This window comes from Apodemus sylvaticus, chromosome 22 (assembly GCF_947179515.1).
Source record: "Apodemus sylvaticus chromosome 22, mApoSyl1.1, whole genome shotgun sequence".
NCBI classification, from domain to species: Eukaryota; Metazoa; Chordata; class Mammalia; order Rodentia; family Muridae; genus Apodemus; species Apodemus sylvaticus.
Window position 1 is genome coordinate 27,833,310 of NC_067493.1, and position 22,411 is coordinate 27,855,720.

The 22,411-nt window shown below is 54.5% G+C and overlaps 1 protein-coding gene across 2 annotated transcripts; it reads left to right on the forward strand.

The window, feature by feature from the left end:
• Positions 1-284: 284 nt before the first annotated feature.
• Positions 285-20,546, forward strand: Pdgfa (platelet derived growth factor subunit A). Of its 2 annotated transcripts, XM_052168126.1 has the most exons (7): positions 285-373; positions 1,285-1,414; positions 2,734-2,830; positions 7,703-7,807; positions 9,855-10,042; positions 17,481-17,607; positions 19,668-20,546. In XM_052168126.1, the coding sequence occupies exons 2-7, from the start codon at positions 1,352-1,354 to the stop codon at positions 19,676-19,678; spliced, it is 591 nt and encodes a 196-aa protein (XP_052024086.1). In that variant the 5' UTR covers positions 285-373; positions 1,285-1,351; the 3' UTR covers positions 19,679-20,546. The 2 variants fall into 2 exon arrangements, with proteins under 2 accessions (XP_052024086.1, XP_052024087.1); XM_052168127.1 differs by lacking the exons at positions 285-373; positions 19,668-20,546 and adding an exon at positions 18,145-18,200 and having other exon boundaries at positions 1,112-1,414.
• The last annotated feature ends 1,865 nt before the right edge of the window (positions 20,547-22,411 follow it).

Below are 22,411 nucleotides of genomic sequence, written 5' to 3' on the forward strand. Positions count from 1 at the left end.
GGATCTTTACAGTGGGAAGCGGCCCGAGCGCCGGGAGGGGGCCAAGTCGACTCTCATGCCCTTTTTGGCGCAGCAGCTCTGGGCGCTGCCCTTTACTGCCGCTGGGGCCCGAGAGAGAGGCGAGCCGGAGACGGCGGTGCTTCTGCAGCGGCCTCCTCCCCTCCCCGCCCGGTGCCGCAGGATTGCAGCTGGCACTGAAGGGTGGGCAAGCTCGAGGGAGGGGCGCTCCGGGAGCCCCGGCGCCTGTGGGCTCCGTGCCGCGGGCGCCGAGCTTGGATGGATTTAGCTGCCTGCGTGAGCGCGTGTGTGGCCACTGCAGTGGCGGTGGCGGCCGGGCCCGATCTGGCCCGCGAGACCCCTGAGCGCTTCCGAGGTGCGGGTCCCGGGCCCGGAATCCGGGGGAGGAGGGGGGCGGGGGGCGGGGGAGGGGCGCGGTGGCGGCGCTATAACCCCCTCCCTGTCGCCGGCCGGCTCCACACGCGCGTCCTGCTGAGCCCGCTCAACTCCGGGAGCCCGGCCTGCCTGCGCCTTCTTCTCCACCACCTCCTCCTCCTCTGGTCTTCCCGCGGCTGCTGCGGCGGCGGCAGCGGCAGCGGCGCCAGCTCGGCCCTCCGCCCGTCCTCCGGCCCGCTCAGGCGGCGTAGCGAGGCCCCGGGCGGGTTGGCTGCTGCCAGGCGGCGCGGCCGCGGGAGCTGCCCGGCCCCGGCGGGCGGAGGGCGGAGCGCCGCGCCGTAGCCGAGGGCGCGCCGCGGAGGGGCGCACGCAGGCCGCCGGGCCGCGCCGTGCTGGGCCGCGCCGTGCCCGGCCCGGGGCGGCAGCGGCGAGAGGAAGGCCCGGGGACAGGCTCTCGGGGCTGTCCGAAGCCCACAGGGAGAAGCAAGGCGGTAGCTGGTACCGGGCCGAGCGTCCAGACAGGTGATCAGTGGTGCGGCGGGAGCTGCAGCCACGCTCCGTGGTCCCCTCCCGGGGCTGACGGCAGCAAATATGCGGATTTACCGGCCGGGTCGCTCCTAAAGCCTGCGACGGGGAGCGAGCGCGGCGGCGGCCAGCACGGGGAACGCACCAAGGAAGAAGCCCAGCCCCCGCCCTCCGCCCCTTCCGTCCCCACCCCCTACCCGGCGGCCCAGGAGGCTCCCGGCGCGACTCTGTTCCTCCTCCTCCTCCTCCTCGCTGGCTCTGCATTCGCTGCTCGCGCCGAGCGCGCTCCGCTGGCTCCCTGCTCTCCGCGCCACCCTCCTCCGGGCCGCGCTCCCTGAGGGATGGTACTGAATTTCGCCGCCACAGGAGCCCGGCTGGAGCGCCCGCCCCGCGGCCTCGCCTCCCTGCCGAGCTTCCAGCGCCTCGGGACGCGATGAGGACCTGGGCTTGCCTGCTGCTCCTCGGCTGCGGATACCTCGCCCATGCCCTGGCCGAGGTGGGTGCCACCCCCGCGCCTGTGTCCCCTCTCGGCTCCCTCGGCGCACGCCCCCCTCGGCTACCTGTTTCTAGCGCTGCAAAGAGCATTTTGATAATGTCAGGGTTGGTGTAAAAAAAAATTTTTTTTTTTAAAAACCCAACTGGGTTCTATTTTCTGCCATGCCCAAGTGTGTCTGGTGAGTTTCCAGCGCGTTGCGTCGCTCCGCCTTGGAGGGGGACGGGGGAGCCGCGAGGTGAACCCGTGGGCAGAAACTTCGGGGGGCTCTGGGTGCCTTTCCAGAAGGGGCAGCCAGAACGCGGCGGACAATGCAGTAACGGGGTGCGGGCAGCGGGAAAGGGGGTGTGTGTAAACTGACCGTGCCCTGGGAGGGGACTAGGGCGGGCAGTAAGCAGGTAGAGGAGGGTGCGGCCGAATCCCGGGACTGGGCAGGGTGGGCAGCGCCCAGCCGCAGTCCCCAGTTCTCGGTCCCCAAACCCAGTCCGACGCAGGACTGGAGCAGTCTCCGCCCGCCCAGGGCCTGCTTACAGGTGGCTGAACGAGGCAGCTGGGGCCGGGCCAGGCGCCCGCGCCCTCCCACCGCCACCCCACCCCCCATTCCCCGGGAGCTTTGCCGTGATGAATGACTTTCCACAGCCCCTGTCGTGGGAACTTCGTGGTTGAGTCCTCCAGCGACCCTGACTCCCTTTTAAAAACCGGGAGGGAGAGTGGGGGAGGCTGAACGGTGGGGGTGGTCTGGGCAGGGACCGGAGAGGCGCGAGGTGGATATTTAACCCCTTGCGTTCCCTGCAGCCTCTCTAAGCCCCGATGGATTTGGGCGTCCTAGTCGGCGCTAGGGCCGTGACTGGGCCGGGGCCGGGTGGGGCGACCGGGCGCGCGTGCTTGTAGGGGCGGGGGAAGCAAAGACCCTCTCCCCTGCGGGCTCGGCTCTAGATTCCCGAAGTGAAATTGAACCCTCGGGCTAGATTAAAGTGTTGAGGTTGCTGTGACTCCAGTCGCGGATGCGTGACGCATTTCGACCCTCTGTTTCTACATGTGGATTTAGCTATTAAACCAGAAACTCTTCGGGGGCCCTGGCTGCCCCCAGACACCCTGGAGAGGGCTAGAGCGCGGGTGCTTTTTTGTCTGAACTGTCAAGGTTGTGTTGGGGTATTTTTACCAAGGTCAGACAGGAACAGTGTACAGGACTTAGGGGGTCCCATTTAGCCCCCACCCGATCCTCTGGCTCTAGGGCTTGGCGAGGGTCGGGCCGGGCCGCGTGGCCTCTGGGGCCAGGCTGGAACCCCTGGGCGCGTCTTGACAGTGTGGTCTGCTTGCAGGAAGCCGAGATACCCCGGGAGTTGATCGAGCGGCTGGCTCGAAGTCAGATCCACAGCATCCGGGACCTCCAGCGACTCTTGGAGATAGACTCCGTAGGTAAATCGCGCCCCTGCCCTGCCCTGGCTACGAGGAGGGCGCGGGCGGCGGGGCGGGCAGGCTGCGGGAGGAACCGTACCCTGCGCGCTCGCCCGGGCCGGGCGCTGCGCAGGAGCGCACCGAAAGGTCAGACTCCACTCGCCGGCCATAAACGCCCAGGCGTATGAGTCAGGCGTTTCTCTTGCAGTTGCCACTTTCTCTCCCAGCGGCAGCCGAGGGTTGCTTCGCTCGCCCGGGGGTTGTTTTTGCATTTAAGGGAAACGCAGCGGGTGTGTCACTGAAAGTTCAGTTTTAGAGTGTGCGGTAAGACCCTGCCAGGTGTGCGGATCAATGGCTGCCTCTGGCCCGGGAGCGCGGGAGCCAGCCCAGAGGGAGCCTGGCTGTGGCTGGTTTTCTCCTGGCGAGGGCCCCCAGAGCGCTTGAGGAGCTGGTCGGTCAGGGCCTTTTGTAAACTCCACTCCCTGGTGTCTTGATCGCCCCGGGGCTGGGTGCCTGTGGTGGCCACAGGAGGCCGATGTTTTTCTCCTCACCATCCTGTAAAAAGGCGCGCCTGGGATACAGGCGCTTGGGGCTATTTCGGGGGCTTCCCGCCTCGGGCTAGAGCCAAGCCACTGTAGAAAACAATTAGTAAATGCAGAGATGGATTAGACTCGATCGAGGAAAGCTAAAAAAGAAATGGGCATGGATGGGGATGGGAGAGGCAGCTTCCGTGCCAGAGGATGTATAGAGGATGTAGTCTCCGGTCTTTTGTGATAGATAACCTTTTCAAAATGAACACTTTAGCCTATTTTTTTTTTTTTTGACACACTGGGGTAAAATCTACCAGCTTAAAAAAAAAGGCCCCAGTGAGTTTGTCTGGAGGAACTAAAGGGCGCTAAAGTGAAGAATTCCAAGTGACGATTTCCCCCTCCTTGAAAACTTTTCAGAAAGGGCGAGTGTTGAGAGAGAATTAAGTAAAGTCACATGGTCTAGCCATTTGGAAATTTGTACCTAATTATGGTGGTGGAGAGGCCTGAACTGTTTTTGTTGCATGCCAAAACCATTTTTTTTTTTTTTTTAACAAGGCGGCCCCGTTTCAGTAGTTTCTTGACCCAGGAAATCCTTGGCCTGATCCTTATCAGGAGTGGCAGGCCTAGGGTTTCTCTTGGAGATCAAGAGTTGGGTCAGGGGGGTTTGATCTGATCCCTTTTTGAGTAGGCCTGGGTGGAGGACTTGGTTTGGGTCACTTGGGGAAACACTCCCAGAGTGTTTTTCTGATCCCCCAAAGGCAGACTGCTTTCCTGCCTTAGCTAAGCCTAGGGCTGGGCCTCCTGCTGTCTGGATGTTGGGGAAATGGGCCATTCACTTGCTGCTGGGACCATTCTTATGCTGTTCCCTGCAGCCACGCCTCCCCAACCCCCCACCGGTAATGCTTTTAGCACCAAGCTTCTGTTAAGATTAAGCTGATGTGCCCAATGGGGGGGGGGGGGGGGAGCTGGAGGCTCCTGGACCAGGGCCTCCTCTTTGGGAGGGTCCAAAGAGAGAAAAAGTTGTCCCTTGGCCCCTGGAGGTTTCAAATTGCTTCTGAAAGAATGGTGTGTGTGTGTGTGTGTGTGTGTGTGTGTGTAGAACATCCCCACCCTCATTCTACCTGTCAGACATTTGAGGGTCTCCCTTGGAAACTTCTGGAAGCCAAATATGGGCATGGACTTCTGCTGCCCTCCTAGCCTCCTCGTCTTGAAGATAGGGCTGGAGGACCCATTGTGATACCAACCCAAAGTGGGGTCTTCCTTGCTGGACCTATCCCCCTGCTCTGGTGGGGAAACCACCTGGAAACTAGTGTTCATTTGTTGCTTCTCATTCACATTCTGCCTCTTCTTGAAGTGAGGAGCCCTGTGGCTCTGGCTGCTAAAGGAGGCTTCAGACTGCTGTGGTAGTCAGTTTTAGAGTTAGCTGGAAGGGGGTCTTCACTGGAGCCTCCCCCAGGATGGCCTTTCCAGGGGAATTCTTGCTGTCTCTACATCTAGGTTGCAGACAGCAGAGAAAGGCTTAGGGGTATCCCAGGCTCCCCAGCCAGCTCCTCATCCAAGTGGGTGGAGCTTTGTGATTGGCACATGGCTTGTCTAGTGAGCTGGCAGCATCCCCATTTTCCAGATGGGGAAACCCTGAAGGCATCTCCTCCCAACCTTGCAGCTCCTTGGCTGTGTGGCCCAGCTCCAGAGGTGGCAGGATTCCAGTACGCTGCCAAGAATGTCCCTGAGCCCAGAGCATTCCATGGCAGAGTCAAGGATCTCTAAGTGGTCTTTCCAGTGTGGCGTTTAGATCCAGAGACCCATTACTGGCATGCAGCCTTGCTGTGAACTACAGCTCAGAAGTTCAGGTCGACCGTGAGCGTGCGTGTGTGTGTGTGTGTGTGTGTGTGTGTGTGTGTGTGGTGTGTAACGGGAGCTTTGTTCTCGAGCTGCTGGCCAGGCGCCCATGGGTCATTGAGTAAATGATACATAAACATCCCACCCCAGGCTACTCACAATACTGTAGCCAGGACCGGGCTAGTGGACTCTGTCTGTCCTTCCGTCTAGTAATCAGACATTGTCACTCACACATCTGCATAGGAAAAAGGGAAGTGACTTTGACCTGAGAGTGACTTAGCTGCTCATGTTGGATTCAGCTGTGTCACACAGGATAACATCTCAAAGCATCTGCCACACATCAAAGATTCCACCGGTGGTAGCTTGTGACTGTTTGTTTATTTACTTATTCATTCTTTATTTTAAAGCTGTGGTCTCAAGTAGCCCAGGCTGCCCTTGAGCTCCCTTAAGTTGCCAAGGATATCCTCTTGTCTCTACTGCCATTGGAAGAGGTTTATAAACACTCATCACCATACTTATGTAATGCAGTATTGGGGATGGAGCCCAGGGTCTTGTGTGTTCTGGGCCTTCTTTCAGATAAACTACATCACCGGCCTGTTTTTGTTTCTTGAGAAGGGCAGCTTTGCACTTCAGATCCTTGTGTTAGGCTGCCACGTCTGGCTCATGACCAGATATCTTGATCTGGGAGGTACAAAGTGGGCTTGTCTGAGTAGGCGCTGTGGCCAGTCTCTATGGCTGAGTTTGTCTGTATTAAGTTCAGTCAGGAGATGTTGGGTTGAGGAATTGGATCTATTGAGCTCTGGCCCTTGGAGGATCCCAGCTTTCTTGTGGTCTTGATGATTTCTGAGTTGTTTTGTTTTGTTTTTAATTTTTTTTTTTTTGAGACTGGAACTTGTGTGCCCCAGGCTGACTTCAAATTTACTTTATATCTGAGGATGACCTTGAACTCTGAGCTCTACATCCTACCTCTCCAGTGAGGGGATTCACCACACCCTGCCTGTCTGATTGTCCTTGTCTTGTTCAGTTTCTCTGGACTCTAGTGCCCTGGCCTCCGCAAAGTCAGTGACACCTACTATGTGCACGTTGAGGCAAGCAAGTTATCAGAGGACCACAGTAGGCACCACCCCACACTCGCATGCCCTGTGAGTGGATGGCCCATTCATTTCTTGTTGGATTGGTCATCGGTCGTGACTCACCATGTCACTCTTTTGTGAAGAGATGCTTCTTTGTGACAGTTGGTTGATGGGAAATTTTTACTGCATGAGCAGTTCTGATCTTATTTTGGGTCTTAAAATAAAATCGGTGCCATTGGAACATTGAGTCATTTTAAATAGTTTTTTGGGCTCGGATTCATCGTTGACATTCACACCTTAGGCGAGTCTTTGCTTTTTATCTTAAATGTGTGGGTAGGAGACGTCTCAGGGTGGAGGAGGCTGGCATGTCTCCTGTTGGTAGTGGATGGTGTGGTACCTAGTAGGCTTCGTGTTGTCTGCTAGGAGGGCTGTCTACTTGGGCAGAATGTCACTAAATGTTGGGACCCAAAGGGAGATTGTGCAGGGGACAGTGTCCTTGGGGAAAAAGTGGTGCAGGAAGGAGGGGGAACTTTGCTTGAAGTTCTCCGTGGTATTGGCTGGGAAAGCCAGGTGTAGATTAATTATATTTGGGGCTGATTATGACTGCACCGCATGTGGAATCTCAGAACTTGGGGGCAGTGTAGCAGCCTCTTCCTCTGTTATGGGCCAGTGTTATCTCAGGGGCTAGGTTCTCCAGGCTGACCTCAACTCTGTCCTCAGTTGGTGGCTCTACCTCTGCTGAGCGCCTGGTGGCCCTCAAGGTGTGAACACTCACTCCTTCAGATGCTGCTGCGTTTCCCCGCCCCCTTCTTCTGTATGCCTCCCTGCCTTATTCACCCGGCTGGCCCTCCCGCTCTGCTCTCGCCTCACTCCTCTCTCCTCTCTCAGCTACCAGCCGCACCCCTTTGCTGTTTCTCATGGCCTCTGGCCCTCTGGAGCAGGCTTATTTCAGGAACAGTGGAGGTTGGCTTGCCGCCCAGTCTGGCGTTGCTTCCGATGCCCCTCAGAGGTTAGGGCATTTCATCAAAGCCTGCTTTACAAGAGGGAGGCGCTGTACACACAACAACAGCAGGAGAGGCAGCCGCCCTTCCCATTTTATACTTAGGCTGTGGTAGTGGTACTGCTTCAGAACTGGGCCCAGCTGGGTGGCCTGGGGACTTTCCTGCGCCCAGTGCAGTTCTCCGAGGGTTCCCTTCAGAGTTCTCCCTCAGGGAGAGTACCTGAATGTCTTCCTGAAAGAACCTCAGAATTTCACAGGAAAGTTGCGCTTTTGGGACATGCATACTGACAAGCTATAGGGAGTTGGTTGAAGGGACCCCGTGTGGTCTGGGGTTGGGGACTGGGCCCTTTGTCCTCCCGCTCCGAAACCTGTATAGGCCCCAGCTGTTTAGGTCCCAGGGGTGTGATACATACATGTGGGCACTTTACCATGTTTTTCTTACTACTTTTAGGGGCTGAGGATGCCTTGGAGACAAGCCTGAGAGCCCATGGGTCCCACGCCATTAAGCATGTGCAGGAGAAGCGGCCTGTGCCCATTCGCAGGAAGAGAAGTATTGGTGAGCACGGATGGCTGTGCTGTGCTGTGCGCCAGCTGGAAGGGGGCAGGTTCCTGCCGGAGCTGAGTGCTCCCTGCCGGAGCTGAGTGCTCCCTGCCGGAGCTGAGTGCTCCCTGCCGGAGCTGAGTGCTCCCTGCTAACTCAGAGGCCTCCGGCACAGCCTCATATCCCTCCTCCACCAAACAAAGGCTTCCCTGGCCTCCTGCCCTCCCCGTGGTGGTGGAGGCAGCCCTCTCTCTCTGGAGTGTCTCCCGCCTGCCCTTCTGCAGTCTTGTGCCTGGGCCAAGAGTTTCCAGGAGGGGAACATTATAAATTCCTTAAGTGCCCAGTCTTGTCAGGGCCTGTCTACAAGGAGGCTTCGTTGGAAAAACGTGGCCATGCTTAATTTTCAGTTCCTGATGTGAGTTCTAGCATGCTCCTGGGCTTGAGCTGGGGAAGCTGGGTGCAGCCTGGAGTGTGCTGGGTTCCACAGCTGGAGGACACCTCTTCCAGAGACCCCACCTCATTCACCTTTGGTGCCCTCAGATCTTTGGAGATATATATATATATATATATAAATATAAAATCTCCAAAGATGTATGTATTTTCTTCATAGGGTGGAATTTCAGGTGTGATCCACCCAGTTCCAGCTCAGCCTATGTACTATTCAGGTACTGGCTGCTGTGTGATCCTATGCAAGTAGATCCCTCTCTCTCTCTGAGATTTAGTTACTGGTAAAAAGGTAGATTTTTGTCGATTCCTAGCTACTGGCTAGGAACATTCCTGAGGTGAGAATAGATTGTAACTTCCAACCAGACCTCAGCCATCCCTGTAGGACTATGGAATCCCTATTCCCAACTGGGCTGAGGGGGTATTGACTGCAATCTAAGGCCTTTACATGAGACCCACTTAGAAGACCCTCTACAAGGGCTGTCATGAGAAAAGTGGAGTGGCCAAGCCCAGGAGCCCAGAGCAGTGGGCCCAGCCCAGTGTTTGGGGCCTCTGTGTTGGAGGGACTCAGGTCCAGAAGGCCGATGCTGGCCCCTGAGGGCAGGGAGGAGTCTGGTCCCCATCCTCGTTTATTCATGCTTTCCCCTCTCACCTGTGCAGTTCCTCTGGTGTTTGCTGGCAGCTGCTGGTGTGCATCTCTCTTATAGGAGTGATTCACACCTCTGTTTAGCTGTCTCCCTGACCCATCGCTCCTTCCAGCTCTGAGTCTAGAGTCACAGTCCCCTTCAGGGTTGATAGGTCAGCAGAGACAGTCAGTGGCTAGGCCCCAGGGCCTTCCTGGTACCTCAGCCGCATCTCCCCACGCTGGGTAGTCCCAGAGACAATTACCAGGCAGCCACTCTCAAGTGAGCAACGGGGTCTAGGGTTAAATGGGGTTAAGGAGGGCTGCCTGAGGAGGAGAAGGGTGTGTATCTCAGGGTCCTGAGGGGATTTCTTATCTGCTATGCACACCTGCCAAGCAGCTGGCCCCAGACTGACTGTTCTCCGGGAGACAAATAAGTGTAGTTTTCTGGCTTTCATAACCAGGTCCCCTGCCTTGGGCTATGTGGAGACTAGGGTTGAGCTGTTTCTCTGATGTCCCACTTTTTTGTCTTGCAAAAGCAAGGAAAGGCTTGAGGGATGGAACCAAGGGCTTGTGCATGCTAGGAAAAACTCTTACTGAGCTCCAGCCCCTCCCTGAGGGATCCTAGGCAGGGGCTCTACCACTGAGCCACACCCCTAGCCCCTGGGTGGGTGGGGGGGTCTAGGCATTCTACCCATGAGCCATTTTCTCAGCTGTGTTCACATTTTACTTTGAGACAAGACCTCCTTAAGTTGCCCAGGTTGGCTTTGGACTATGTCTGTAGCTTTGATGTGAGTTTCAGCCCTGTACGTTTGGGGGATGGGGGGTTACTGACAACTAATGTCCTGTCATACTGGGGGCTGTCGCAGGGGTGAGTTCTGCCCAGGTGCAACCTAGGTGGGCATCTCTGGATTGGGAGATCAGAGGTCCTGTTTTTGTGCACTACAGGTCGATTCCTAGTTTTTCGTCTTCACAGTACTCTTCTTGCCTTTGCAGAGGAAGCCATTCCCGCAGTTTGCAAGACCAGGACGGTCATTTACGAGATACCTCGGAGCCAGGTGGACCCCACATCGGCCAACTTCCTGATCTGGCCCCCGTGTGTGGAGGTGAAGCGCTGCACCGGCTGCTGTAACACCAGCAGCGTCAAGTGCCAGCCCTCCAGGGTCCACCACCGCAGTGTCAAGGTGAGCGCTGCCCTTTCTCACGCTCAGTCTTGCAGAACGCTCTTGGGCTGATGAATGGTTGAAGAAGCAGCATAGGGAATGGCATGGGGCTTAAGGTTGTTAGCACGCAGCTTTGTGTAGGCCAGGGGGCTGGCTTCAGTGACCTCCAGGTTGGACTGTGGGATACTCAGTGGCCACGCTGTGCGTCTAGTCCCTTTATTGGTGTCATTGGGGAGTTGTGAACAAATGTCTCCTCATCCTAGATAGGATAGCATCTAGGTTGGGCCCTGATGGTGGTCCATCGCAGTCCAGCTTGCTAGCCAATGAGGTTATTTGGAATCCTTGTAGGAGTGTGGGTGGCTCAAAGGCAGATGTTTCACAGGAGCGCCCACCCTAGCACTGACGATGACCAGAGAGAGTTGCATCTCTAGAACTTTCTCCCCTGCTCTGGCAAAGAGTCTTCCCTCTAGAGCAGTTACTACTTAACTGTGTATGTGGAGGGATATTTGTGACTCTTGTAATTTTCTGAGCTTCCCAAGCCTTGTAAGTTTCATTGACTTCCTCAGTCTTGCTAGCTTCCTCGAAGAGGACATGTTTTAATTCAGCCACGTATCACCATGAGAGAGATTTGGGGCCCGTAATTTGCATGCATGGTTATTGTCTGCGTAGGTGACAGTGGAATCGAGTCTGTTCCCTTCTGAACCTGTGTCCGTCTGTGCTCTGGGGTTGCTGGCCTCCTTGTTGGATGGATGATGGAGGGTTTCCAACCACCAGAGGTTTAGTTCCTCTCTAGGCATGAGACTTAAGAATGTGGTTGAAGCCTGGTTATCTTTCTTTTTTTTTGGATTTGGTTCTTTCAAGACAGGGTTTCTCTGTGTAGCCCTGGCTGTCCTGGAACTCACTCTTTAGACCAGGCTGGCCTCGAACTCAGAAATCTGCCTACCTCTGCCTCCCAAGTGCTGGGATTACAGGTGTGCGCCACCACAGCCTGGCCTGGTTGTCTTTCTTGTGTGTGGGCATTTCTGTGATAATTGTTGCCAAGGCTGTGGAGCCTTTGCAGTTCCGTCCGTCAGACCAGTGAGTGGTTCTCAACTTTCCTAATGCTCCGACCTTTCAATACAGTTCCCCACGCTGTGGTGACCCCAGACCATAGAATCATTTCATTGTTACTTTATAACTGTTACTGTTATGAATCATAATGTAAATATCTGAAATACAGGATTTCTGATGTGACACCCCCACCCCCAGGGTGGGTCACAATGCACAGGTTAAGAATCACTTCCCTAAGCCGGTCTACAGCCTGAAAACTGGCTCCAACAGGTTGAAGCCCTTTTGCTGAACATGTGACCGTTGAATGGCTGGGTGGGTGGCAGCAGTGGGATCTGGGCTCTCAACAGCCGAGGGTCTAGAATGCCTTTGACGATGATGTCTACTTCTGACTCAGCCAAGCTGCTGTAGCCGTGATGCTTTTGGCGGTGTGTGTGTGTGTGTGTGTGTGTGTGTGTGTATGCGTGCGCACTCGTGCACGTGCACAGGATCCCTGGAATCATGTGTGAAGATTTCAGACCCCATTCTTCCATCCTAGTAAATCTATCTGAACCCCCAACCCTGCCATGACCCTTGACCCCAGTGGAAGGGAGGTACCAGGAAAACACCCTTCTTGGTAAGGACCTACACTCAGCAGCTCGTTTATGACCCACAACCCAGGCATCTGTAGTTGGAACTGACTTTAATGTCTGGCGTTTGGTTTCTAGAGAGTTCCACGGGGAGTTGAACTGAATAAACCCCACATATCTTTGCAGGTGTCTTTGGGATCGGACACCCCATCAACAGCCATGGACTGTTCCCAGAATTCCCTGGACTTGTCTAGGGTGCTTGCTAGGCTTGCCGTCCACCCTCAGAGGTTGACTAGCAGCAGGGACATGCCACCAGAGGTGGCTCAAGCACCCACCCTGGCAGCCTGTGTCACCTGGACCAGCCTTAGCCTTTTCCTGGGCCTCAGGGTTCCCATTGATGGCATATGGAGGTGTCTCTGGAAACCTGTCATCTTGTTCTTTGGGGTACAGGTGGTAGATTTGGTCCAGAGTAGGACTTTCTCAGGCTGTCTGGCTTTGTTCCTTGTTTATCTGCCATGGATTTGTGTAGTCCAGGCTGGTTTATAACTCTGTAGCCCAGGTTGGTGTTAAATTTGAGGTAATCCTTCCTCAGCCTCCTGCCTGGTGGGATTGGTTATAAGAGGGAGCGAGTTTAGGAATGGTGATTCCATGCTGGAAACACGGTGGAAGGGATGGACCGTGTGACCAGGTGTGTGGGGGGCTTTTTTGACTTGGAGGTTTTCAGAGTCTCCAGCCCCTGGGATAGGGACTGTTCATTTCCACCAACACTGTTACCCACTCCTGTTGATTGCGTCTTCCGTGTGCTATACGGGACTCAGCAGGGTCCTGATCAGTTGAAGGACCAATCTAGTCTTAGTTGGGCTAGGTTCTCCCTAGTCCTTTGTAAGTACCCACCCATATGCACACCACTGCCGCCCACCCAGAGCTGGGGGCTGGGGGATGGCATCCGGCCTCAGATACTGCAGGCTCTGGAAGAACGGACAGAAGGTCAGTGGAACAGGAGCCCCATTGTGGAAGCCAGGCCTGCAGCATTTGGGGTAGAGGCTGGTGCTGACCTGGATGGAGGAGGGAGGTGGACCCAGAAGTCCCAGACTCTGGTCGGCAGGGGTGGGGCTGATGATGAGGCTCATAACAGCCACATCTATGTTATATGTGGCCTCAGCCTGGTTCCAGTGTGTGTGTGTGTGTTTCCTTCCTTGTAGTGCTGTAGGTTCACCCCAGAACGTTTCATTACAAGCAAACATTTGCCACTGAACCACGCCCACAGCCCCTTACTGGAGTATTATAGGCAGGGGCTCTGCCACTGAGCCACGCCCCCAGCCCCTCCCTGGGGGATTCTAGGCAGGGGCTCTACCACTGAGTCATACCCCCAGCCCCTGGGGGGGGGGAGATTCTAGGCAGGGGCTCTACCACTGAGCCACGCCCCCAGCCACTCACTGGTAGATTCTAGGCAGGGGCTCTACCATTGAGCCACGCCCCCAGCCGCTCACTGGGGGATTCTAGGCAGGGCTCTACCACTGAGCCACGTCCCTAGCCCCTCACTGGGGGATTCTAGGCAGGGGCTCTGCCACTGAGCCACGCCCCCAGCCCCTCATTGAGGGATTCTAGGCAGGGCTCTCCCACTGAGCCACACCCCCAGCCCCTCACTGGGGGATTCTAGGCAGGGGCTCTACCACTGAGCCACACCCCCCACCCATCACTGAGGGATTCCCAGCCCACCATGGTTTTTATTGTGAGACAGGGTTCAATTAGATCACTCTGGCTGATCACTGTAGCCTAGGTGGGCCTTGAACCCCTGCTTCAGCGTCTCAGTTGCTGGCTGGGATGATCTTGAGCAGCCCAGGACCTCCTGTGCCCTTCCTGCTGTGCTCAGCGTGTACCATGTGACCCCAGTGCTAACTGTGTTCTCCATACCCTGTTGTGGAGTCTGAAGAAGGATGCCCTATGGGCCTGCGCAGTGGAGCATGGCTGAGTCCATGGAGCGTTTAGCTTGGACAGAGGCTTCTCCTGTCTACATTACATGGGGCTGCCCAGGGGTCAGGGGTTAGGGTTACCAAGGGGTCAGGTCAGCTCTGAGCCATCATTTGACCTGGCTACTGAGCTGGATAAGAAGGTTCATTCATTACTCAGTCTCCAACATACATGCAGGACGTAGGGGCTCTGCTGGACTAGGCTCCAGGCTTCCAGAAGGAAGGTGCCCCCAACTCGGTAGAGTCTGGAGCTGTGTTCTAAGGAGAGTCCCAGGTGGGCTCCCTCAGGTGGCTTTGCAAAGATTTCAGAGAAGGTGGCTAGGCAGGCTTTAGTCTGGAAGGAGCAGGTCTCATGGTCCTTCCTCTGGTGAGGGGCTTGAGGTCCAAGGAGACTGGGGCAGCATGACAGAAAACACCTCAGATGCTTATCAAGCTGCGAGCCCTCAGCCAGGTGGAACAGGGCGCCTGTCCTCCTGGGCGCCAGCCCTCCCTGCCCCCCACTGGATGTCCGTGGGACATTTTGGAAGCCAGAGCCTAATGACCTCTTGGTCATGTTAAAGGATTGTTCTGGGAAGGTCCCAGGTCACTAGGAGCTGCGCTGTGAGGCCTTGGGGGCTCACTCCTTTTAAGTGTGGGTGATTAGAAAGGAGAAGAGGGAGGGACCTGGGTAAGCTGTTCACCTGCCAGCACCTGGTTTCTCAGCTATTAAAACAGGCTCTAATCGAGTCCAGGCGGCTGACCTGCAGGAGGGACTGTGCCCTGTGTTCTGCTCAATCAGCAGTGGCTTTTATCATAGACATCACGGTCGTGAGGCTTGGACTAGTAAGACAAGCCTCCCCCCCACCCCCTTTCCTTGCAGGGGAGTGATTGGATAATGGCCTGGCCAGGTGACACTTCCTCTGGGTTGAACTTGAGGGAGCTCTGGAATGCGGGGCGTGTGTGTGTGTGTGTGTGTGTGTGTGTGTGTGTGTGTGTGTATTCCTGGGACTTTTACCATCTTGTCTGCTTTCATGGAGGCAGTTCTGAAAATTTACTATTCATAACATGTTCTTAGCGGGGTGAAAAATGTAGCCATTTCCTGGCCAGACAGAGGTGGCAGAGCGGCTGGAATCCTTGCATTCCCGAGGCAGGTGCTACTATAAACCACTGTTTGTTTCTGTCTGATAACCATGGGGCTGTCTGGAAGAACGGGGCTCCCCAGCTGGAGTGGCTCACCAGTTGTTCTTCATGCGGGGGACCCCTAGGCTTAACCTAGAAGGTTATACTTGCCCTGCAGTCAAGGGTTGGGTCAGGCTGGAGGACGGTAGTTAAACCCAAACCAAATTTCCTTCTGACAACCTGTGTTCATGAGGCCCACCTGGTTCCCACCACAGAGGCTGTGGTGGGAGGGGCAGAACACTTACCTGCTGGTATCTGTGGCCATGGTCTCTTTCAGGCCTGGGTTTATCTAGGCAGTCTTGAGGTTTGCTGGGTCACCAAAAACTGTGGACATCTTTGGAAGTTGGGGACTGTGGCACCTGTGCTACAGCTCCTCTTGGGACTGGCTGATGTTTTTCCTTTGGGAGAAGTTGTTCCTCCTCCCAGACCTACCACAGGGCCCTTGAAGGGAGAGAGAGGGGTTGCCCTTCTGTTCCTTGGGATGGAGTGTGAGACCCCATTTCTGAGCTTAGGGACCAGGATTGCAATGCTTCTGGAGACATGATGACTTTCTGAACAGAACTTGGGGGGTGGGGTGTTATAATTTTAGAAAGGAACCTTGTGCAGATATTGATTCCTGTTGAAGCTAGCTCCTGTAAGGTGGCCGTGTCCCATTTCTAGGTGATTCTTTAATGTTGTGTCTTTTGTTTGTTTTTGGATACATGGTCTTATAGCTGGGCTGGCCTGGAACTCAGTATATAGACCAGGCTAGACTTGAGACAATCCTCCTACCTGAAAGCCTGCCACACCATACCCACTTGACCTCTGGGGACCTCTGCAGAAATAACCTTGTTCTTTCATGAGCTACCTGGGTGGGTGTGACCCCTGTCCCCATTTCACAGGTCAGGTTGGAGGTATCTCGGCAGCATAGCCCCGACTCAGATGCCCAGGCTGGCCTAGCACTGCACCAAAGCTTTCTGAGCAAGGCCCCTGGGCAGAAGCCTGCCACATAGCTCCACGCTTACAGCTCTCAGGGGAAGACCCTCCTTGGCTTTCACAGTCCCCGGTTGCTGTCCCTCCTGCTTTCTGACGTAGCGAAACCTCCTGGGCTGGCCCTTGACCCCTGACCCCTGGCCCCACGCCCTACATGCTGAGCTCATACTTGGCAGACTGTGTTCACACCTGAGGCACCCATTCTACTTCACACGCCCGCCGGGCACCTGGCACCCTTTGCACCCATGTTAACCATTAATGTAGCCAAGTTGGTAGCCACAGTAGAGTCTGGCTGAGTTTGGTGCCCAGTACTCTGAAGCAGCTGCCTGGCGGACCCTTGATTGGGTCCCCTTGGTTCCTGAGCTTTAAGACCCTTGGGAGAACAGTGGGGAATGTTCCGCTGCCCAAACTCCCCTAGTCACTCTGGGTGGGCCACACATTGTCCCCATTATTGGACATGACACCACAGCTAGGTGCTCTAGGCCACCTGGGGTGGGTTTTCAGCACTGCTGTAGCCTCAGTTTCCCTAGTGAATGGCGAAATGTGAGGTAGAGATCTCTTAGGGCTGCTCTGGGAGTTGGACACAGAATTGGTGCCGGCTGTATGCAGTTCTGCAGCGCTGGGAGGGTGGCTGTTCTCTGGCACATGTTCCAGGTGGCATCGAGGTTGGGACGAGCCGCCTGCCAACCACGCTCTACAGGTCACCTCAGGAGAGGGCTTGTTGTGCCTGATTTTTCTTTTCTATCCGTGGAGGTGACAATCCTGCCTCCTCACTGGCTGGCCAAGAGGATTCAATGAATGCGCTGGTGTCTGGACTCCTCTGAGGGAGGTGACCTGGAAGATTCTCTAATGCAATGTCATGCTGGAATAGAGCAGGCTCCAAGCTGCCTCCTGATGCAGCAGTTGATGGGGGCTGGGGTGGGTTAGGGAACTGCTGGACGGGTATGGGGGAGGGTATGGGGTTGCATTCCTCTGTTGGGAGCACCATTCACATTCATGTCTGTGTGGGGCCGGAGTGCTGTGGGGTGTGAGGCTGTAGGGCTCAGCATCTGGCCAGGACTTTGGAAGGCTTTGCCTGGGATTCTATAGTCCGGTATGAGCTTTCTGTACCACCTAAAGGTGTGTTGCTGTGTTGGTGTGTCTCTCAAGAGACCACGAGCTGGGAGGGTCCCCTCCCTCAGCAAGCTTTGTAGCCACACTGCTGTTTCTAGCCCGAGGCTCCGGTTAGTTACGACAGCGGGCACTGGAGTGGTACTATGTCCCGCTCCACCATCCAATGTCCAGCTCACCCTTTCTTTCTTGGCTGATGCCCTTCAGATCTTTTGGGGTACTTACGAGTCTCATGTTGTCCCAAGTTGGCCTCAGCACTCTGTTGCCAAAGATGACCTTAAGTTCATGGTCCTCCTTCCTCCACGTCCTGAGTCCTGGGATTATGGGCTTGTGCCACCACATTCATTCAGTTTATATGGCACTGGGGGTGGAACTCAGGGCCCTGTGGATGCTGGATAAGCACTCTGGTGACAGCCGCAGTCCTGACTGGGCTTGAAGTTTTAAACTTCTGGGTGCTGGGATGGCAGCTGTAGGTCAAGCATCATGGGAGTTTATTTCTAGTGGAAGCAAACCTGAGCTCAAGGGAGGATGCCGTGGGAAGGGTTTAGATATCTGAGTCTCAGTTTGGGGTGCGCCAGGCGGGTCCCCTTTGGGCACATGGTATTGACCCTGGCTTTTTTGTTTCCTTGGCAGGTGGCCAAAGTGGAGTATGTCAGGAAGAAGCCAAAATTGAAAGAGGTCCAGGTGAGGTTAGAGGAACACCTGGAGTGTGTATGCGCGACCTCCAGCCTGAACCCAGACCATCGGGAGGAGGAGACGGGTGAGTGGCTGCTCTGTCTGTTTGGTGGGCATGCGCGTGTGCGTTTGCGTGCGTGCGTGCGTGCGTGCGTGTGTGTGTGTGTGTGTGTGTGTGTGTGTGTGTGTGTGTGTGTCTGTGTCTGTGTCTATGTCCTGAGGGATATGGGAGGAGGGATCTGTCACATCGGACCTAGCCAAGGCCATCACAGAGTGATGGGGAAAAGTTGCTTGAGTGAACGAGTCAGCGGACCTGGATTTCCCAGCAGTCCACAGTGGCTTCTAGAGCCACAGTCAGGGATCCTGCCTGCAGGTGGGACAGTAGCTACTGCGTTCGGGCTGTGCCCTGCTGTTCAGGGTCTTGACCTTCATCCTGCCCAACACACCTTGTGCATTACCAGCATTCAGGCAGCCCAGGTGCAGAGACAGACCCGGAAGTATCTACACCACACCAGGGTGGATCGCGCTTTCTGAAAGATAAACACCTTCAGTATTTATTACTGTGGCTTCCCATCCCAGGCCCTCCAGAGGCCACTCACCTTCCCTGCCCTTTCCTTGACAGGAAGGCGTAGGGAATCAGGTAAAAAGCGGAAAAGAAAAAGGTTAAAACCCACCTAAGGCTGCCGACCAGGTAGGCCCTGCCCCCGCCTGGTGAGCTGGGGACTCCCTTGCAGGGCTGGGACACAATCAGACCGGTGAATCCCGCTTCCGTGGGCCCTGATTGGCTCAAGGTTCTGTGTGCTTCCGGGAACTGCTGGGCCGGGTCTCCTTGCAGCTACAGCTAGCTACAGCTACGGCTATGGCTTTGCCCTTCTCTTGGTCGTTTGTTGATCTGGCACCCGAATGCCCCATGGCGGGAAGGGTTGGGCTTCTGGTGGTTCTGCTGGAGTTATCTGGGGAGGCTGCTCACTGCTCTGACTGATGAAAGGACTGAGGCGTTTCTAGATGACCAGGCTGGAGGAAGTTGCGTGGAACCGAAGAACTAAGTGGCCAGGGCAGGGCAGTCAGCTTTTGTAAAATCAGCAACAGCAACATCAGGAAAGGAGGAGGAGGTTCACGATCTGTGTAAGACCAGGAGGGGTGGTCCTTTGTACTGGGCACTGTGGACTCTGCCCTTCAAGTTACCCTTAGGACCTGCTCCAAGGTGGAAGTGTCCAAGGGTGGGGGGTGGGGGGGGGTAAAGAAGGGCTGTAGAGCCTCTTAGGAATGAATACTTGTTGCAAACCCATCCTGCGATGGTTGTTTCTCCCCGGAAGTGTAGGGAATGTGGGTGGGGCATCTCACTTCCCAGACCTGTCCTGAGTGTCAGCTTGTCTGGCTCAGAGGGCTGGAGCCTGTCTGGCTGAGCCCTTCCTCCTGGCACAGGGAACTTAGGGGCATCCAAGACAAACAGTTATTCTGGGCAAGAGAGTCCTCAGAGATAGGGTGTCTGAGAGCCCTGGCTCCCACACGAGTGTGGCTGGGGATGCCTGTCTTGGGCATGTGTCTCCTTGGACAGGTCCTTGGGGGTTGCTGAATGTGGCTCTGATGAGGCCACTGCTGACAGGGACCCCCTTCAAGTGAGAGGCAGGTGTGACCCGTGACTGACGGGGTCCAGCTGGCAACCTGGCATCATTGGTTTGTTATGGAACTGGGAGTTATAGCTTGGTGATAGCTAGTATTTGATCACCAGCACCAAAACAGCCACAGAAAATCATTGTTCTGATTAATCACAGAGAGCCACATACAGGGTGACTGGTGGCATCTGTTCTCCCTGAGAATTTCGTGGCCCAAACTGCCAACCTTCAACAAGTACAGGCCTTAGGCTGGAAGAAAAAGAAAGATAGGTGGAAGACCAAAAAGAACTTTCTGTGCCTCAGTTTCTCCATCTGTGCAATGGGAGCATGGGCTCTTCTATGAAATGCAGCCAGCCTAGTACCAATTCTTAAATTGGGAAGATTTGATTAAACTTAAACTGTGGAAAATTGGATTTTTTTTTTTTTAGAAAAAAAAATTACATGTATCAACTTTTATATCTTAAGACGTATGTTGTGGCCCTGGTGTTTTCTGTGGTCATAGCCTCAACTCTCACTGCTTTCCCCGCAGATGTGAGGTGAGATGAGCCGGCCGCCCTCTCCCGGGACACGGATGTACGTGGCGTGTGACATTCCTGAACATACTATGTACGGTGCTTCATTGCCAATGTGCGTACGGTCTTTGTTCTCCTCCGTGAAAAACTGTGTCCGAGGACAAAGAGACAGTGTCCGTTTGTTCAGTGTGACATCAAAGCAAGTACTGTAGCACTCGGAGAGACAGCGAGAAAGCTTCCTTGTCACAGAGAGCGAAAACAAAACCACAAAATAGAAAAAAAAAAAAAAAACCAACAAAAAAAATTAAAAAAAACAAAAAAACAAAAAAAACCAAACCCAAACCACACCCAACAACAGAAAAACCCCACCAGAAGAAACAAAAAGACTGACGTGGGTGACGGAAGGCCGCCCTGCAGGGCTGACCCCCGCGTGGTGGCTGTCGCTGGCCACTACCCTGGATTCTGCCTGTGGGCACAGGTGCTTTTCGCCAAGGACGCCTGGAGCCTGCTAGGGCTGCTACCTGCCAGCCCCCCCTAGGCACAGGGACTGAAATAGTGGGAGATGCCCACAGGCCTGGAAGCCACCACCTCGCTTGAGTCTGCCTAGGACCTCCTGGTGGCCTTATGTGGTATTTCTTTTTTCTTATCTTTTTCTTTTTCCTTTCCTTCCTTCCTTTCTTTCTTTCTTTTTTTTTTTTTACACCATGAAGTGATTACACTTCTTTTTATTATTATTCTCCGCCTAGCTTTTTTTTTTTTTTTTAAATCTCTTGGATGACATTTTTGTCGATAACACGCACGAGGCTGCTGTAACTTGGGACAGTGAGACGGTTATTTTTTTTTTCCTAGCCAAACTAATGAGGTGTATTAAAATAAACATGATATACCTACCTATACATCATTTCCTCTGCCTTCCTGTGTTCCTCAGACCCTTTGACGCCTAAGACATATGAGGAAACTATGGGAATCATTCAGTTGTGGGCGCCCCCAGGACTCCCCACCCCCCACCCCCATTGCTAAATGGCTTCTATGGCGGCGCGGAGACATGACTGAGGTTATTTTATAGTAAGCTGTTGGGTTTCACTGTTAATCAGAATTGTGTGTGCGTGGTTTCCTTGTTTTGTTTTGTTTTTGTAAAGGTGAACTTTGTATTTTTAATATTATCAGTTTATATACCTGAGAGCCTGCTATATATATTTTTTTTTATTTTGAACTAAAAGGAGAAAAAAAAAATCAACAAACTTCATGCACGTTGGATGCATCCTGTGGTCCTGTTTGTCTGGTTGCTTCCTGGAGTCGCTCCATACATGGTTGATTTGAGGGTGTGAAAACTTGGGGTTCAGAGAGGCGGGGGTAGGGGCGGGATTGCCAAAGTGACAGACTGACTACCCTGGGCTCCTGAATGGAATGGGAACAGACCGGAGGGGACAATCCTGCCGGCAAGCTTGAGAACACCCTCTACAGAACCAGATGCCAATGCCTGTTGGCCAGCCAGGGGCTGGGGGTATTAGTCACTGGACGTGTCAACATGAGCAGCTTGTGGTTCAGTGGTCATGAGGTCCCTGTTGACCACAGGCTGTGCTTTCTCCTGGAAACTGAGAAATGCAGCCCCTCATCCTTACTGAGCTGTAGTTGGGCACTATCCAGGTGAACAGCACAGCTCAGAGGCTGGAGGGTTGTGACACAGGCCAGGCCTTTACCCTTCAGGCCGATCTACAGGAAGCCTCTTGGTCCACTGTTAATGTCCCTTAAATCCTGGAGCGCCAGAAGCCTGGTGCTCATGGGAAATTCCATATGCTATGACGCCTGGCAGCTCTGACACCTAGGAACTGGCCCGTGGGCCTGTTTCTTGGCATCCATCCCACAAGACAAGGGACCCTGGATCTGCCCAACCCCCCTTTCCATAGACACATCCAAGGGAGCTGTGGGCTTTGGTGAGTTACATGTTGGCCCGATCTCGGAGTCTCTGCTATTGTTTGCCACTCCCCAAGCCCCACCTGTGCGTGGGCTGAGCATCACAGCTTTCCTACGAGTCCCTCAGTTTTCCATTTTCCTGCTGATAACTTGTTTGAGCCTGTGGCCTTGAGAGTCCCCACGACCTTGAGCATTACCTTTGATGACTCTTTGACCTTGGGGTTTCTTCCTGTGACCCCAGTGACTGAATTTTCCTGTTAACTTGTTGTTTCCCCAGTGACCTTGAGCTCTCATTTTTGACCTTGAGGTTTCTTCCTGAACTGTGACTTTGAGTGATCTGTTCTGTGATCTTGAGCTCTGTGTCGTGACCTTGGGATTTCTTCCTGGGTGCCTGTGACCTTGGGATTTCTTTCTATGACTTTGAATCTTGCTGCTTTGAACCCATGACCTTGAGCATTCCTTTTGAAGTTCATGACTTTGAGTGTGACACCTAGCTTTCAGGATTCTTCCTGTGAGCTTGAAGTCTCCTCCTTGGGCCTTGAGGTGTCTTCTGGATCTGTGACCTCACACATTCTTTCTGAAGCTCATAACCTTGCCGGTTCCTCCTGTGACCTTCCTCCTGTGCTGTGTGCTCTTGGTTTTAATTCCTGGGTTTTGACCTTGATGATTTCTCCTATGACCTTGGGGTTTTCTGTGACACCTATAACCCTGATCTTTGTGTCATGATCTTTAGGTTTCTTCCCATAAGTTCCCTGGCCTTTTTCTGCTCCCCCACTGTGTCTCTGTAAGGCAGAACTGTTGGCTCCTGAGTCTCTGGTGTCTACTGTGTCTTTGGGGTGAGTGCCAC

Coding starts and splice junctions, on each gene's coding strand:
- Pdgfa (XM_052168127.1), top strand. CDS start 1,352: ATGAGGACCTGGGCTTGCCTGCTGCTCCTCGGCTGCGGATACCTCGCC. Junction 1,415..2,733: donor TCGCCCATGCCCTGGCCGAG/GTGGGTGCCACC, acceptor GTCTGCTTGCAG/GAAGCCGAGATACCCCGGGA. Junction 10,043..17,480: donor TCCACCACCGCAGTGTCAAG/GTGAGCGCTGCC, acceptor TTTCCTTGGCAG/GTGGCCAAAGTGGAGTATGT.